The 16,238-nt window shown below is 47.0% G+C and overlaps 1 protein-coding gene across 5 annotated transcripts in view; it reads right to left on the minus strand.

Annotated features, from left to right (window-relative positions):
* SEPTIN11 (septin 11) overlaps positions 1-16,238 on the minus strand; it is a 63,099-nt gene that overhangs the window by 16,934 nt on the left and 29,927 nt on the right. For all 5 annotated transcript variants that reach the window (XM_055797003.1, XM_055797004.1, XM_027794930.2 and 2 more), the window contains exons 2-7: positions 15,632-15,746; positions 11,695-11,890; positions 7,188-7,374; positions 4,751-4,912; positions 2,885-2,981; positions 919-1,087 (exon numbers count right to left, since the gene is read on the minus strand). In XM_055797003.1, the coding sequence (XP_055652978.1) occupies positions 919-1,087; positions 2,885-2,981; positions 4,751-4,912; positions 7,188-7,374; positions 11,695-11,890; positions 15,632-15,746 (926 nt within the window). The remainder of the gene's footprint in view (positions 1-918; positions 1,088-2,884; positions 2,982-4,750; positions 4,913-7,187; positions 7,375-11,694; positions 11,891-15,631; positions 15,747-16,238) is intronic.

Consider the following 16,238-nt stretch of genomic DNA (forward strand, 5'->3'; position numbering starts at 1 on the left):
AAACAGCTTCCAAACTCCAAAATGAGATTGTCCCAGCCTGAAAAAATGACAAGCCTACAATACAAAGTTAACTGCTGTTAACTGTTCCCAGGCAGACATGCCTACAAGCCCTGACTGCATACTACCACCAACACTCTCACCACACCTTACAAAGGCATGCCCCCTTCCATGGTGCTGAGAACACGAAGATACCAGGAGACAGTAGTGATCCTCACTGCAGGCTCTGCATTACAGCAGCCTCTCAGCCACGTAGAGCAACGGGCAGTTTCAAATGTGGACAGCTAAATCACTTTGAAGAGTCCAGTGGAGAACTGCTCTCCGCACTGTGACAGGAGGAGCATTTCGAAAACAATTCTTTCAACGCTTTTTAGTACTGGCTGGCAAGTGACAGGTAGGAGACAGACTGAAAGGCACACACTTGTGGGTGATACGAGCCAGCAGCTTATATCTGACACGGCAGAGCAAGGGGTGCTTAGAGAAGGGCACGAAGAATACAGACAGAACTTCAGAAACAGGGTGCAGAGAGATCCACGGACATGCGCCTCTTCCTCCTAATCCTTCCAGGTTGATCTGAAATGGGTCATGTTCAGCCCTCAAAACACATCACCTTCAAGCACCCTGGTGACATTTACAGGCTCTAGAAAGCCTGCAGGGCCCTGCTGCAGGGTTGCAGACATTTTCAAAATGTTAAGGCAAGAATTGGCTTTCTCAGCCACCCAGGCTCTTCCTGTGCTTCTCCTGCACACATCCCATGCCCTGAGGGCAAGGCTGCACTGCAAAGGTTTTCCTCCTCAGCCACACTTTAGCCCTCAGCTGCTCTAAGTGACCACAGCTACTCCCTCCCTGGTTTCTGCAAACATCAGCAGCCCCCAAACCTCCAACCTCTGTTTGTACAAGGCCCAAGTTACGCTGTCCTACCTGAAAGGCTTGCTGTCTGGATCTGTGTCCTTGAATCCCATCTCTTCCAGTTTGCAGCGCCGATACAGCTCGTAGTGTCGGGTGTGCGTCTGCTCTCTCAAGTCCTCCATGTTCACTCGGATCAGCATCTCACGCAGCTTCACAAAGTCACAATGATTTTCATTTTCAACTGCAAAAAAGACAGACCATCCACCGGGAGAACGTTAAACCCAGGCACCAGGTCCCCTCTTTCCCCAGACCTGGGCCGTGGTCTAGCAAGCCCAAGAGTTCTTCAGGCACACGAGCAGAACGCCACGTCAGCCTGCACCAAAACACCTTGCTGAACTGGGGGTGAAACCATCCCACACCAACACACAGGCACCAGTTCAAGGCCTTTCACTGGATTTGCAAGACCTCTGTGCTGCCCTGCTGTCACATACCTCCCGCCTCTCCATGCATTTCTGCACCAGCAAGGTGACGATCCATTTGCTCGCAGGATTTCACTTATCACTTTAAATCCAAGTCACCCACAGGAGCCCAGGTAGGCAACAAAGTCTCAGTTTGCAGCAGTGGTGAAAGGAAAGGTTATGAGAAGACCCCACCAGAGACGCTGCACCCTTCCCATGCCAGCTACCCTTACGACAGAGCCCTAAACACCCTGCTCCTGCCACTGAAGGGAGGCAGCACACACAGTATAACGTGCCTTCCCACAGCAACTTCTATTCCGAGCGGGGTCTGGTGTGGCACCGTCAGCCCCTGGGCGAGCAAGCTGTTCAGCCGGCGAAGGGCCCATGGCCAGAGGGCTGCACGCTTCCGCGCGGGCAAACACTTTGGCTGTGCTTAAAGACAACGGGTAGAAGTTCTCTCTTTAGGATGCAACAGCAAGCAGCAGGCACCTGTGCTGTTAACAGACAACTCTCCCTGCAGCGTGCCTCCAGGGACCCACATCCTTCAGAGCAGAGCAGCTGTCTCTGGAAAGGGGCAGTTCAGAGCCGGATTTTCAAAGTCTCTCTGGTATCCAACTAAATCTCCTTGACTAGCTGCTCATAGTTTCCTGGGAACAGCAAGAACCCAGCAGGATACGTGTCAAGTCCAAGACTTCCCAAACATACAAACTCCTTTCCCAATTGTGAGTTATTCCCAGCATTATCCTGCGGTATACACAGCTGAGGACAGTAATCTGAAGCTGCTTCAAGGGTCAGATGGTATTATTGAGAAAAACTTGTGAGTTTCTTAAAATTGTCCTGTGAATGTTCCCCTGCAGTTTGCTGGACCATTCTCCAACTGGATACACAGCTGAAGCCACAAGCAGACCACCACCGTCTCAACTCTGTACTTCTCAGCGCTGGTTGGGAAAGCAAGTACCAGCCCTGCCTTTGGCAGCTTCAGTACAGCCTGGGCTGCAAGCACAGCCCTAGCCAGACTCCGCTCTGCAACAGAAAGGAGCTTCTCTCGTTGACTTTATGGGGGACTGCACACTTAAGCTGCATGTCCACTGTTTAGGATACCAGGACAAGAAGTACCAAGCAGTCAGTGCTGAATTAGTTCTGCTCCCACTTCAAGCTGAGAGGCCAGAGCACCTGCTGACCTCCCTGGATAATCCCCCAGCTACACATTTGCATTCAGGCTTGCATGCAAGGTCCAAATTGAACCACTCAGCTGCCTAAGCCTTCCCCATTGCTCATGCTTTTTTGCTGGCAGAAAAGCATTAAGGAACAGAAAACGGCAGGTTTTCATTTCTCAAGCTAGTTATTTAGCATCCCCTAGTAATGCTACCCTGCTCTCTCAAAAGCCAGCAGTCGTCACCCCACTGGCAAATCCCCTCCATGGATCTAGGCTGCAAAGCCCTGATTTTAAGGAGAAATCTTAAGAGCTGTGATCTTGCTTTTTCGAGACAGATTTTGATAAGGACGATCCAGAGATGAATGCATCTTTCATCAGAACAAGACAGGATGACAAGATCTTCTTTGTGCTTTTGGTAACATACCCTGCACAACACCCCAGGGGTACTGCCTGGCTTTTGCCATCTTATTCCCAATCTTCACTTCTTCAGTGCTGCCAACTACAGCAAAAGGAAGGTGGACCTAGAAAAGGAAAGGGACAATTAGGTTAGGGATTTCCTTTGTTGCCTTGCCAGGGATTGTTTCTGAAGAAAGACATTTACTGTGCCAGCTGTGCTACATTTCAATCGCTTAAATGCCTTTGCAATTCATCTGGTGTTTTAGAAAGAGCAACAGGACAATCTGGATGAGAAACCTGCTCAGACTTAAAGTCCAAAATTCTGAAGTCCTAAAAAGGCAAGAGATGTACATATACATATTTTTCATGTAATTACAAAGCACAACTACCTTAAGCACAGAAGTAGTCTTACAAACTGGAAATGAATTTGAACACTGAGAAAAAAAGAACTGTTAAACAATAAGAAAAGAAAAGAAAAGAAAGTACATCCTCCCAAGGAAGGTAGGCGAAAAATTCAGGGGGTTTCTGCTGCTAGAAATAACCGCTAATGCTTCCTCTTAAAAAGGGCAAAGCTGTGAGCAAGGGGAAGAGCGGAGTTGACCCAGCCCTGGGCTGACACGTCTGAGTCACCAAGCTCTGCTCCGTCCCAGTCTCTCCAAGGGTGTGGTGGCAACAGTCTGGGATCTACTCCCAGAAGTGTGGCTGCTGCTGCCAGAAGTGAACTCGCTGCTGCTGCCAGCTCACCCCCGTGGTGCTATCCCTGCCTTAACGGCACCCAAAAGGACTGGCCACAAGCTCTGGGAGTGGGTGCCATGTTGGCCAAGCTGTGGTCACAGACTGGGTGGGAGAGGAAGAAGCCAGGTGGCAGAGGAGACATGATTAACTGGCAAAGGAGTTTCCCAGCAGCCAGGCTGCACCAGGGGAAGGCAAAACACAAGCCACATCCTTCTCTGTCCCAGCTTATGCCTGCTGAGAACAAAACATAGACAGGGAAAAGAGGCAATACAGATGTTTGGAGAGGGTCTGATATCCAGCTCGATGCGACAATTGCCCATCTACAAGCAGTTGTGCGGGGAATCTCACAAAAGCCTTCAAGTTGCAAGGAAATGGCTTAATCTCAATGCCTCCGTTCCCTGTAAAAACTGGTAACTCAGCCTCGTCCTTGCACTTGCTTTTGAGTACGCTTGCTTTGGGGTTGACACATCCTCTTGGGCGTTATGTGCCCCTGCTAAAGCCACCGAAGGGCTCTGTCGGCACTGCTGTGATGCACCTCACTGAGCATCAGGCTCTTCTCCTTGCACTCCAAGTCAGGCCCATGAGAAACAACTGTTTCCCTCTGTAAACCCCACTAAAAGGTTTGTTCTACCCCAGCCCTGTTTGCACTCAGATCCCACCCCTATCATTAGAGGAAGGGGAAGGAGATGAAAGCCAGAGCCCGGGCCGCTGATGGCCACCGGCCCTGCCGAGAGCTGGAACATCACTGACTGTGCCCCTGCTCTCACCGGAAAGCGAAACAAAGGCAGACGTGAATCACCCCCCACCAAGCACCAAGTGGTGGTTTGGGACAGGAAACCCAAACCCCAGCCCTTTGCCCTGACTGATTCGGGGCCCTGCCTCCCATCCTCTTCCTTTCCTGAGATGGGAATACCGCGATAGGGGAAGGATATGAAAAAAACGCTCAGAGGAGAATCGTTTGTCAGACAATGGAGCATACTGAAGGCCAAGCAGCCCATGTGTGACAGGTACCTCCAGCTCCAAAAGCCTTCTGGCCAGCCTGATATCTGTGCTTAGACTGGAGCTTTAAAGCCAGAAGAAACATGGTACAATAGGCCCTACCATCAAGGATGGGCCCACGCAAACCAAGGCAAGCAAACCCTCCCCCCAAAAAACATACACTCATCGTGGCATTTATCTCAGCCACCGTCTCTTCATCCGTTGGGAACTGGTAGATCTGGACACCGTTGCTGACCAGCTCACTCATGATTTTACTCTTGAACTTGTGCAACTCGTTTTTTGCAATGGTGTCAGCCTTGGCAATGATGGGGATGATGTTCACCTGCAAGACAAAGATAGCACCTCTACGTACAGGACCGCACATGTTGCATCACCAGGAGAGCAGCATGCATCCTGCAGCAATGGCCCTGTAAATGCCACAGGCCACGGCACCCACAGCAGGAGACCTTCCCCGGGGCTGCTCAGATAGCACCACTGCCTTACACAGGATTTTCAGGCAGCAGTGGTGATGGCCTTAAAAAGAAGTCAAATGCAATTTGGCAACATGTTATTTCCTGTCCTGTTGTATTCCTCTCCTCATCCGAATTGGCTGGACAGGAAATGCTGTCACAGATTATTACAAGCTGTTCCAAAAGAAAAAAAAAAAAAAGAAAAAAAAAAGGAAATCACCATCTAGACACTTCTACACACTGCAGCAGGCTGGACTCCTACAAGAGAGACACTCAAAACAACAGCCCCTCGTGGGCATTTGCTGCGGTGTTGTTAACTGGGGACACCTGGGTGGGCAGCAGCGCTGCTGTTACCCCACTGGAGGTGGAAGCAGATGGTCCATACCCAGTGACACGACCTGCAGGGTGGGGGCTGGCAGTAACACCGAGGCACGCTTCCTCCACCTGCATGCCCTCACATGCTCCCACACACCGCTGAACTGCAGGACTGATTTCTCCCTGCAGAGCTCTACAATCATCATCCTAGAGAACCGCATGATGGGGTTAACACAGAAATGGAAGGTAAGTTACTGACTCTCTTCCCTAGACAGGCTGTTTGCAACACAGGCAGCAGGATGGCAAACAGCAACACCATCAACGAGCCAAGGGGAGACAGCAAAGTCCCTCAGCGTGGCTGAAGGGATCAACACATAGCAAGCACCACACAGGCATCTGCTTTGCTGGGAGAAAGCAAGAATGCATTAGGACAAGGAATCCTGCTTTCTTTCCCTTTCCACTCCCTCCAGATGGGCAACTTCTGCTTTTGATCTTGCAGGATTTGCTTTTCCCTGCATCAGCAGACAGACACTGTAGTGAGGAAGACGTTGATATTGACCTATATGAAGGGATTTTAACTACAGCACTTGAAAATCCTCTTATATTACATCATTTAATTCTGTTCGGAAGATGGCCTGGAGTTATTAAATCCCCCTTTGCCAAAAGATAGAACGTGAATGCCAATTAGCTCACTTTGGGTTAATCTCCATAACCCTATTTTAAGTTGAATAGGGCAGGGACCCTTCTGCATCACTGCATAAAACCCAATCAAGAGGCCACTCTAGGAAATAAAGAATCGTTGCCATCATTTATCTTCTGCAGAATCAGGATTCACTCAGCCAAAGGTGCAAGGTGGACTGACTTAAATTGCTTAATCATGATGTAAAAAAAGCACAGAGAAAGCTCAGTTTAAATACTCAGGTTCTACATTTGTACCTCAGCTAACTTCCCTAGAAGAAAAAAGATTAAATCTTCTTCCAAGTATCTAGTAAAAAACACCATGGTTTAAACCAAGCTTGGTTCTCATTCTTGCTAGTTGTGAGGGTAACTGAAAAAGTATGTGCTGAGTAACATTTATTCAGATTCTTCTTGTTTATCAGATTACAGTTAGAACAACACTACATTTGCCATAGAAGATCAAATCACTGTTTGTATCTAGCTGGATGCAGTCAGAGCACACAGACACAGCATTTTGATTTGTTTACCATTGATTAGGAAGATGACCTAAAGTGTTTTAGATGTACTTCTCATCTCATACACACCAAACCAGGTTTTGTACAAGAGCCTAATTAATTTCTTGGACAAAGTGAAATAGAGATGGCAACTATGTCGCTGAGTACTAGAACAACCAGAGTTCAATTTCAACCTCTTTTTTTAAAAAAAACAACTCATTTAAGGAGGAAAACTCACTGTTCTCTTTCAACAGCCAGCTGATCTTTCAGTTGTGAACAAACCTGTCACTAAACTTGGCTGAATTAACGCAGGAAAGCAAAAAGAACGGCGGCCTCCTAATGCACCCTGATAAATACAGTTTCCTGCCCCCAGATCGCTAACCTTATAGCACAGCTGGGGAGCAAACGGCCAAGTTTCCCACCTCGAGATGGGAGTGGAAGAGGGTTGGAGCCCAAACTCTTAATAAATCCCTGCAACATATGAATCAATGAACAATGACCCACTCTCGCAGCCAGCCCAAGGTAAAGATTTCACACGGCACCTCTGCAACTCCCTGCTGCCAAAACCAGGATTTTTCAGAGCAGGTTTAACTAAGCCTGTGGCAAGATCATAAAAACACTAGTAGGGCCATGCGAGGGTCTCAACACGAGCAGTAAGTACCTTACTGTCGAGCTTCTTCATGGTGACCAAGTCTAGGGACTTCAATGAGTGTCCAGTGGGCGCAATGAAATACAGGCAGGCGTGAATTCTGGTGTCGTGGTAATTGAACAGGGATCGTTTGATCTTCAGCTCTTCTTGCAAGTAAGCTTCAAACTGCGCATCGATATATTCTACGATAGGCTTGTAGCTAGAGAGAGAAAACAGGGCACAGAGAAAACAGCATTCACTGCTGGGACAACACGGGTCACTGATCAATGCTCGGGAAGCTTCACGGGTGCTGTGTACATTACAAGACAAGTGCTGCTGGTAGGACCCTCCCTGCCCAACCTACAGTCCCTCCTCAGCAAGCGTGTGTTTCCACTCGGTGCACAGGGCGAGTACCACGGACACATTAGCAAGACAAAGTAGCAGAGACCCCAGACTTTAGGGGCATGGAAACCACACAAGACTGCTACCCTGAAAATAAAGTATTTTGCAGTCTCTCCAATTAAAGTCTGAGCTGCTGCTCTGCCAGTGTCACCAAGAATCATCCAATACAGGATAATTTAAACATGAAGCTCCCACCTACCCTAGCTTGTCCAAAAGCTTGTTTGTGCTCTTAAACGAGGGAAGGGAGATTCACAAGGGGATAAAAGGAACTTTTCAGGATTGAAGCCTGTGAGCAAAGCTCAAGAGACAACTGCACTGTTTGTGTCCTTTGAGGGGACCATTTTGTTGGAGGAAAAACAAGCTGGTGCAGTGTAATGTGCCCTGATCCGACTAACCAATTGTGCTTCTGGAAAGGAAACTGCTCAGTTTGTTCCCCCCTCCACCAAGGGCAGCCGCAGGACCTGCAGCCCAAGGAAGATTTCGAAGGAGGGCACTGAGAGCAAGGCACCAAGACAACACTGCCTTAACACTGCTATGAATTGAGAGCTCAATACCCTCCCTCAAAAGCCTCTCCAATCTGAGAAATAAACAGACCATCAGGAGTTGTCAGGTCCTCCCGAAACACCCTTCCGACAGGCAGCCAGCAAGGCTCCGGTCTGGCCCCTCTGCTCCCGATGCCAGTGCAGCTCCTTGAGCAGCTGCTCCAAACGCTTGGTGAAGCGGAGCGGACTCCTGCTCAATTTACCCGCTGAGAACTATAGCAAGAGACAGCCAGTGCTGTGTGAGGGCTGCCAGCAGCAGCCACCCAGCAGACAGCACCGGGCGCTCTTTGTTATTTTGCAGGCACAGAGGGTCTCAGGAATCTCACCAAGTGGGTTTCTGCTGCTCTGGTTTCTTTGCTTTTAGAAATTCTGTCTCTGACCATGAGACCCCAAAAACCTCAGACAGAGGTGTGTTGCAAAGAAAACAGTAAGGCCTTACATTGGGAGATCACTTTTGAGAAAACGCCATAAAAAAGCAGAGCAAAATAAGGACTGGAAGGACTCAAACTGGGAGAAAATCCCACCCACTGCAGCTGTATGTGTCGGGACACAGCAGGAGAACAAAAGCTCTCCCCAAGCCCTTCTGCCCTGCGAGTGCCCCCTCTCCAACTGCCCGATAGGGAATCTGGAGGAGCTTCACCACCAGTACTGCTGGCTCCTCTTGTCTGCCGAATGAAGCAAATACAAAGCGACCCGGCGGTAACAAGCTGCCGAGCATCCCTGCTCTCAGCACCTGCTCCTCCGCTGAGCAGCTTTTGTTCTCGCCCGAGAGCATATGGCAGCGTCTGACGCGCAGAGCTCTCCTCCCTCCAGCCAGCACGTGCCCCTCACAGCTCTGGCTCCGCACCCTTAGTTAGGAGCAGGAGCAGCAAAGCAGGGGCTTGATCTTTTGCTGTTAAAACAAAAAAAAACCAACAAAACAAAACAACCAAACAAAAAAACCCACCACCACCCCTCAAAAAAAAAAAAAAAAAAAAAAAGGAATTGTAGAATTGTACGGAACAACGGAAAAGAGACAGTGGGTTGTTTTGACATTGATAACGTGCAGCTTTGGCCTTGCTTTGACGATGTGCAGCTGAGATCCTGCAGCAAAGAGTTAAATAACTTTAAGGGAGTATGAGAAGAAACTAGGATGAGACAGAAACAAAGGAGGAATGTGATCTCACCTCTAGAAGATAAGGAAACAGCATGAACAGTAGAGAGTAGCCTATAGTGAACAGCGCTATGGGAAGTGTTGTATGAACTTGATCACTCAAATTATTCATAAGCAGCTTGCTGAGTTAAGAAAAAATATACAGGCTATAAAGACTGAGAACGGGTTAATGGACTGGCTACAGAGTTTAGGAATTACTGGATGGTTAAAAGATTTGTTTCTGCACAGGACAACGGTATTAATTGCCACTGTAATCTTTTTAATGATATTGATCTGTGTGTGGAATTGCTTTATGAGAATTATGAACAGAATAATAAAAGGGGTCTGGATCGCTCAAAAACAAAAAGGGGGATTTGTGGAATGGCTGGAAGACAACGGACATATTACGAGCAATCCAGACCACTTTGTTGTAATAGCAGGCCGAGCAGGCCAAAACTGTAACAAGCTGCAAGTGTTGTGAAGGACATATGCAAGGCCAAGGGAGACAGAGAAACTGTATTCGCAGCGAGACAGGAGAATTGGACAGAAAGATGAGAAAAAACAGGATGCCTGCACAAGGGGGGAGCAGCGTGTGGGCACCACACCGGGACCAATCATAGGGGAGATGGAAGTGTGTGAACGAGTAGTTTTAACCTATTACTTTTTAAATAACAAAGCCTGCGTAGCGTGTGTATTTTTAGCTGGGGGTATAAATTGGTGTGAGTCTATTAATAAAGTGGCACTAACTTTTTTTTTTTTTTTTTTTAAAAAAAAAGGGGGGGGAACAAAGGGAATGACCCCAGAGGCACGATTAGAGAACGCATGTTATGTTTTGAACTTTCTGAAAATCTCTGCCGACCATGCGGTGCCTCCCATTGTGCGACATTTTGTGTCAATTGGTGACAAGCAGCAAAAGCATGAAGGTGTCTTAGTATGCACGAAGACCCTCGTACCGGGCATCGGTCGGGACCGGATGAATTGTTAACTTGGGGGAGAGGTTACGCTTGTGTTTCTACAGATGAAGGTCCGCGATGGATACCTGCTCGCTGTGTGCGGCCTGAGCTTAGCGTGCCGGATCGTGGGAGCGCTGCTGCCGCCAGTCAACCCAACAACTGTGTGGCCTCCTTACTGAACCAGTCCTTGTTTGGTGTGCCCTTCCTTGAAACGGACTGGCAGACATTGTTGCAAAAAAGTGAATGTATGCGGGGAATGAAGAATCTCACTGAAAGTCGTGATATTTTCGATAATTGATTACCTCTGTATAATGTTAACCCAAAAGAAGTCAATACTGTTTGCACTTTGAACGTCAATAGTTGTGTTTATGTAGATGCTAATGTAGTGAAAGGCTATGATGGGACCATGACACCTGCATAAATCAACACATGGTAATGATGTAGTTGATTTATGCAACTGATGGGAACGTGGTTCTTCTCTTATTCGAAGTAACAGCAGGGAAAGCATTAAAAAGTTAAATCACCTTGTTTGTTAGGCAGTTAAGAATGTGAGTCAAATTTGCCACCATTACATACAAAACAGAGCAACTATTAGCTTTTTGTTGTTGGCTCAAGAACATGGCTGTGAGGATTTTGATGGTATGTGCTGCATGGATTTTAGGCACCCCATTGCAGCAACATGTTACCAAAATCTGAGAAAATTTCAGCCTTTTTGGCATCCATTCACTCAATTGGCAGTATTGTGTTTGCTATTGCCTTGGTTGCCGTCATGTTTGCAAGGGCCCTGCAGAACATGACAAACCTGGTACTAGCTGTTCAAAAAACAAAAAGGGGGAATTGTTGGGGTCTGCAGCGGGTCTGCAGACAAGTTAGTTGACTTCAAAGACTTAACCGTGTACCTTTAAGACAGCCACAAATTATCAGGTATGTAAACAGGGTGTGAAGAATCAGAACTTAGAACCGCAGCATATGGGCACCTACACCAACAGCAAACAGCAAGCAAGAAGGACGCCACAAAAACCTCTCAGGGTCTGACACCTGCACTGTCTAAGATACATAAATAGTTTGTATAAACAATAAAGGCCATTTTGTCTGAACCCAGCCATGCAGACATAGTGTTTCTTTTCAGTCTGCCTCAACTTGCGTCACCACAGGATGGTGTGAACAGGAACTATGATCTGAGTTCCAGCTCCCTAAAAGATACAACATAATTGCAATTTGACCTCATGCTTTCCAGTATTTACATGTTGCAATGCAAGCAGAGAACTTGGACTGAGCTGCACAGAGCCAAGGAGGGCAGAAACACAGTTTCAGTTCTGCAGTCTAGTTGATCTGATTATTCTTCACCTCAGTTTCTCCTTACTTCTACCTGTCTCATGGGGTGAGCGGTGCCATGATCAGGAACCACCACCAGGCACAGTGAGTGACCTGCTCCCCACAGAGGCTCGGGCCCTCCAGATCTCAGAGCACGTCAGCACAAGCATTCCTTCTCCTGACAGAAATAAATTTACCTGTCATCTTTATTAATCTGATCACCAAATCCAACTGTGTCAACAATAGTCAGCTTCAGACGGACATTACTCTCCTGGAGCTCGTAACTCCTGGCTTTCAACCTCACACCAGGCTCGTTGTGCGTCGCAGGTTCACTTTCAAACTTGGTATTGAAGAGAGTGTCCATCAACGTTGACTTGCCGATGCCAGTTTCACCTGAGCAGACAAAGGCAATGTTAGTATGGTCTGATTGCTTTTTCCCCCTCTCATTTCCTCCTCCCAGGCATGTTCACCAGGCTAAGGAGTTACCCCACTTGGGCAGCAGTGGAATTAAGCTACGTGCACATGGCTAAGCAATATAATCCCTTCAGGAACAGATGTCTTTTGAGACAGTCCCCACCTTTACCAATCCCCCAGGACTGAAGCAAGGACTTTGTGGACATTGGGAAGTGACAGCAGCTCTGGCTTCTGCTGCTGGACTCTGACTAATTTTCCCTGCAGGTCACACCGCCTGGGTCTCTGCAGCACACCCCATCAAAGCACCACACGCTGGGGATGTGAATCTGGAAAGGGCCGCTGCTACACAAAAGCTGCTACACAGACAGACACCAAGATAAACCAAATGCCCTCAGAGTGAAGTCATCACCCACAGGTGAACAACTAGGCTGCTGCGCTGGGAATGGCAAGGGAGATTTGAGGGCTGGGTATTCAAGGGAGGTGTACCACAATTGCAGGCAAGGACACCGAAAGGGGCATCACCAGACATGATGCATCAGCACCACTGACCTCAGGGATTTTTCATTATTTTTGGGACGAAAAGGGGCTTATTTCACACGCACACAGAGGCACACAGTCTTTTCCAGTAATACTACTGTTAACATTTCCCATGGGAAACAGAGGAATTGGAGAATACAGGCTGAGGCTTGTAAGACTCTCTGAAGAGAAGGTACTAAATTGGAAGGAAGAGGGAAAAACAAATTAAAAAAAATTAAAAAGGAAACCTAGATAGTTTTAATAAGTTACTTAGATATCTGCTAAGTGAGCGCCCCCCACTCCTTGGGGAAGGGAAAGGACTCCTTCCATAACAGATCCATAAATGCCTGCTGCTGCTAGAACCCCGTTATTGGACTTGCTACACTGGCAATGCAAGAGACACAAATAATCATTCCTTTCTCATAAAAGCATTTGCTTCCAGCAGTCTTCAGCTGTTGCCTGTGGTTTTTACATTGCTATGATCTGACTGGTGATGCAGGCTCCCTCCTGCTTGATGGCATGAAGAGCCCCAGCCTCCCCACCTTGCAAGCAACATCAGTATTCAGGACAGCAAGAAGCCGTCCTTATTTGAGAAATACTTAATTCTGTTTTTAACACTTTAGGCTAAGTCCTAGTTCTGATATAACTTTCTTTACAGAAGCAAGATGTAAATTCTCTCAACTACAAGTTTGATACCCAAGGAGAGATCTGATTCTGTACATGTTTTTATGCATTTTTCCCCCTCCAGCTCAGTTTCTGTTCCTTTTTCAAGAGGGCCACAAAAACCCCATAGTCCAATGGGGTCAATGAAAATCTGAGACTGAGAAATCCATAAAAAGTTTTTAAAAATCTAAATAGCACAGTGCTTAAATACCACCTTCTAAAACTATTACAGGTTCACTAATCCCCAGTGCAATTAACAGCATGGATGAAAGCATTAGCCTAAATCCCATTTCTAAGTCAAAAGTGTTTGCTTAGCAATTACACTCTCAAACTGCTACTCCTAGCCATGCTGTGAGCAGGGGGTGTGCTGAGGTAACGTCCTCAAGCTGCTCCAGCTGAGAGATGATGGGATTTGGGACAGACCTCCTGGGTCTGCAGTGCGCAGCTCTGGCATTTGCAGGTTGGGTTTGTGAGGGGGTCCTATTCCAACCTCTTAACCCCCCCCAAAATCTTAAGTGATTAACAAAAAAGCAATGCAAAAAATCAGGTGGGAAAGCCTGCATCTGGGATTACCTTCAACCATCTCTCTGTGCTGTACGCAGCCCTCCTAGCATCAAAATCTCTCAAAATATGCAACCCCCCAACTTAGAAGATCTCAGACGTCCATATAATACTTCTGTCCGCAGAAACAAGCACTGCTACTCAGCAACTGCCTGTTGTTCTGTGATACCTGACGGCTCATTTTTCTGGCTCTGACTCTGACCGTTTTCACGCTAGGCTCAGGAATGTAAGCAATTACTTGCAGCCCAGTAAAATAATCGAGCAGAGATGCTTGTAGCAGCATTCCTAGCCTAGGAAGCTGCAGGTCATAAAGCAAACTTTTAAAAAAGAATGAACAAACGAAAGAAGGGGGAAGACAGAAAGTATACATGGCATTATAGCTCAAAACCTAGGCTCACATAGAGCTCAACCCACATGAAAAGATCAGTCCTAAACTGATGGCACAGACTGTTAATCTCTGAAGCGACGTGTTTTAGTGAGCTCCTGATGTGAATGCAGTGATGCTGCATGCTGTGCTAGATGGGCTTTGCAGCCTTTTATCAACGCACACCGCAATTAAAAGTATCACATTACAAAGCCAAAGTTACTTGTGTTCTTTCTCAAAACATGATTTTTTTTTTTTTTTAAAGGGGGGGATGTCTGTTCCTTGGACAACTGCAGCAATTTGTGTGAAATTCTCGTATGGGGCAAAAAATGGTTGCTCACCACATTTTACAAGGAAGAAAAAAAAATCAGTTGGACCAAATTGCTATGTTAATGGAGACATATCAAGTCATGCTAAGGAGGAATATTTACTGCAAGAGAAAAAGGCAATTCATTTATGCCATTTTGATCAAAGAGCTGCCTGCTAATCGGGCTGTTCCCTGCTGAATTTTAAAAGGATTCGTGCTGCTAGGAGAGTCACGTGAGAGTTGGTAGCTGGAGTGTGCAGAAGTAGAACTATTCTCTTATCTCCTTCTTCAACATACAAAGCTAGAGAGGAGTCTAGTTTGTTTGCCAGATTTCTTTTCAGACTGCTCACCCTGCACTGCAGACATAAATCCTGTTTGCTATAGAAAAATTACATTCAGAGGGTTGTGGATTCTTTTTCCAGCTAATTAGTGTAACTAATTAGAAGGGACAATACTTCCTCCTTCTTGCAGGCTTAAATGAACAATGAATGGAAAGATGATGTTTGCAGACTGCTCTGCCAAACTAGGAGTAAAACTCACCGTTTTTGTCAATTTACAGAACTGCATTGTGAGGGCACCTTGAAGAGGTCCACCAATAGGTCAAAGCTCTTTTGGCACACAGCTCCTCAGGGTCAAGCAATGGATTTCCAATTGCATAGTATCCACAGAGTGCCAAGACAGGAGGTATCTCTCTGTAGCCAAGGGAAGAAGTTACCTCCCCATATTTCATCCTCTGAACAATTTGGGAAATGTAACACAGTAACTCAGGCTATAAAACTAACTTGCAGCACCCAGAGTAAATACAGCAGAGAACAGGTGACAGGCTTTGTTCTCAAGTGCATCATTTGGAGACTAAAAGTGGCATAATTTCCAACTGGAGAAACTAAGAATATAATGAGACAGGCAGGCAAAGCCTGGAAGGGAAGGAATGCAAATTATTGAGAAACTCTGTACCCTATCCAGAAAAAGGCAGATTTAAGTTAACATTTTTTAAAAAATTAATTTACTTTCCAAGTTGGCTCAGTTTCCTTATGGGCAGCCCTTGGGGAAAGCGGAGCCACAGGAAGATCAAAGGGTAGATTTTAACAGCTAGAGATTCCCATGTTTTGGCTCAGGGGACAGGGGAGAGAAAAGGAAAAGAAGGATACTAAATTTTACCCTGGAGCAGCTCTGGGAAGAAACTTCCCTGCCACTCTGGTCCCCACTGGCTCAGATCTTGGCCTTCGCAGGAAGGAGAAAGTGCTAATTTGTGGCTACGTGTGCTCCCCCTTGGCACGAGCTGACGGCCCAGCGACACAGGATGACTTACCCACACAGAGGATATTGAAGCAGAAGCCCTGAGATGTTGACTTGTTGACCAGCTGATCAGGGAGGCTGTCGAAGCCCACGTGGCCGGAGAGGGACAAGTTCCTAAGGTCATCACTCTGTAAGACCAAGAAGAGAGGCATTTACCAGGGTTGCAACACCCCTGTGAGGGAAGAAGTCTGTGCCTAGTCCCATCAGAACTGTGTAATGACACAGAAGTTTCTGGGACACAGGATCTTTGTGTCTCAGGTTTGCCTCCCAAATATACTGTCCTTTTACTTCTATCCAGCTCTCCACTGTGGGGCTCAAACTGAAACGTCCCCAATCCCAAGGGATGCAAGCACAACCAGACTGTTTCTCCATGCCTGAGGCTAATAAACCATGATTCTGTACCGATCTGCAACACCCAAACATTGCTTCTGAAGCCTCAGCATCACATACTCCTACAGTTACCCACAGGTTATTTAGGCAGATACCTGGAAGACACACGGTGAAACACTGTTGTAGCTGCAATGAGACCAATTCCTGTTTAAATTGGTGAAGCATCTGCATCTGCCTCCTTTGTGCCCACTGTACAGCTCTGCACCAGAAACCAGCCAACTCCAAGGGCT

The sequence above is a fragment of the Falco peregrinus genome, chromosome 2 (genome assembly GCF_023634155.1).
Source record: "Falco peregrinus isolate bFalPer1 chromosome 2, bFalPer1.pri, whole genome shotgun sequence".
Classification (NCBI taxonomy): domain Eukaryota; kingdom Metazoa; phylum Chordata; class Aves; order Falconiformes; family Falconidae; genus Falco; species Falco peregrinus.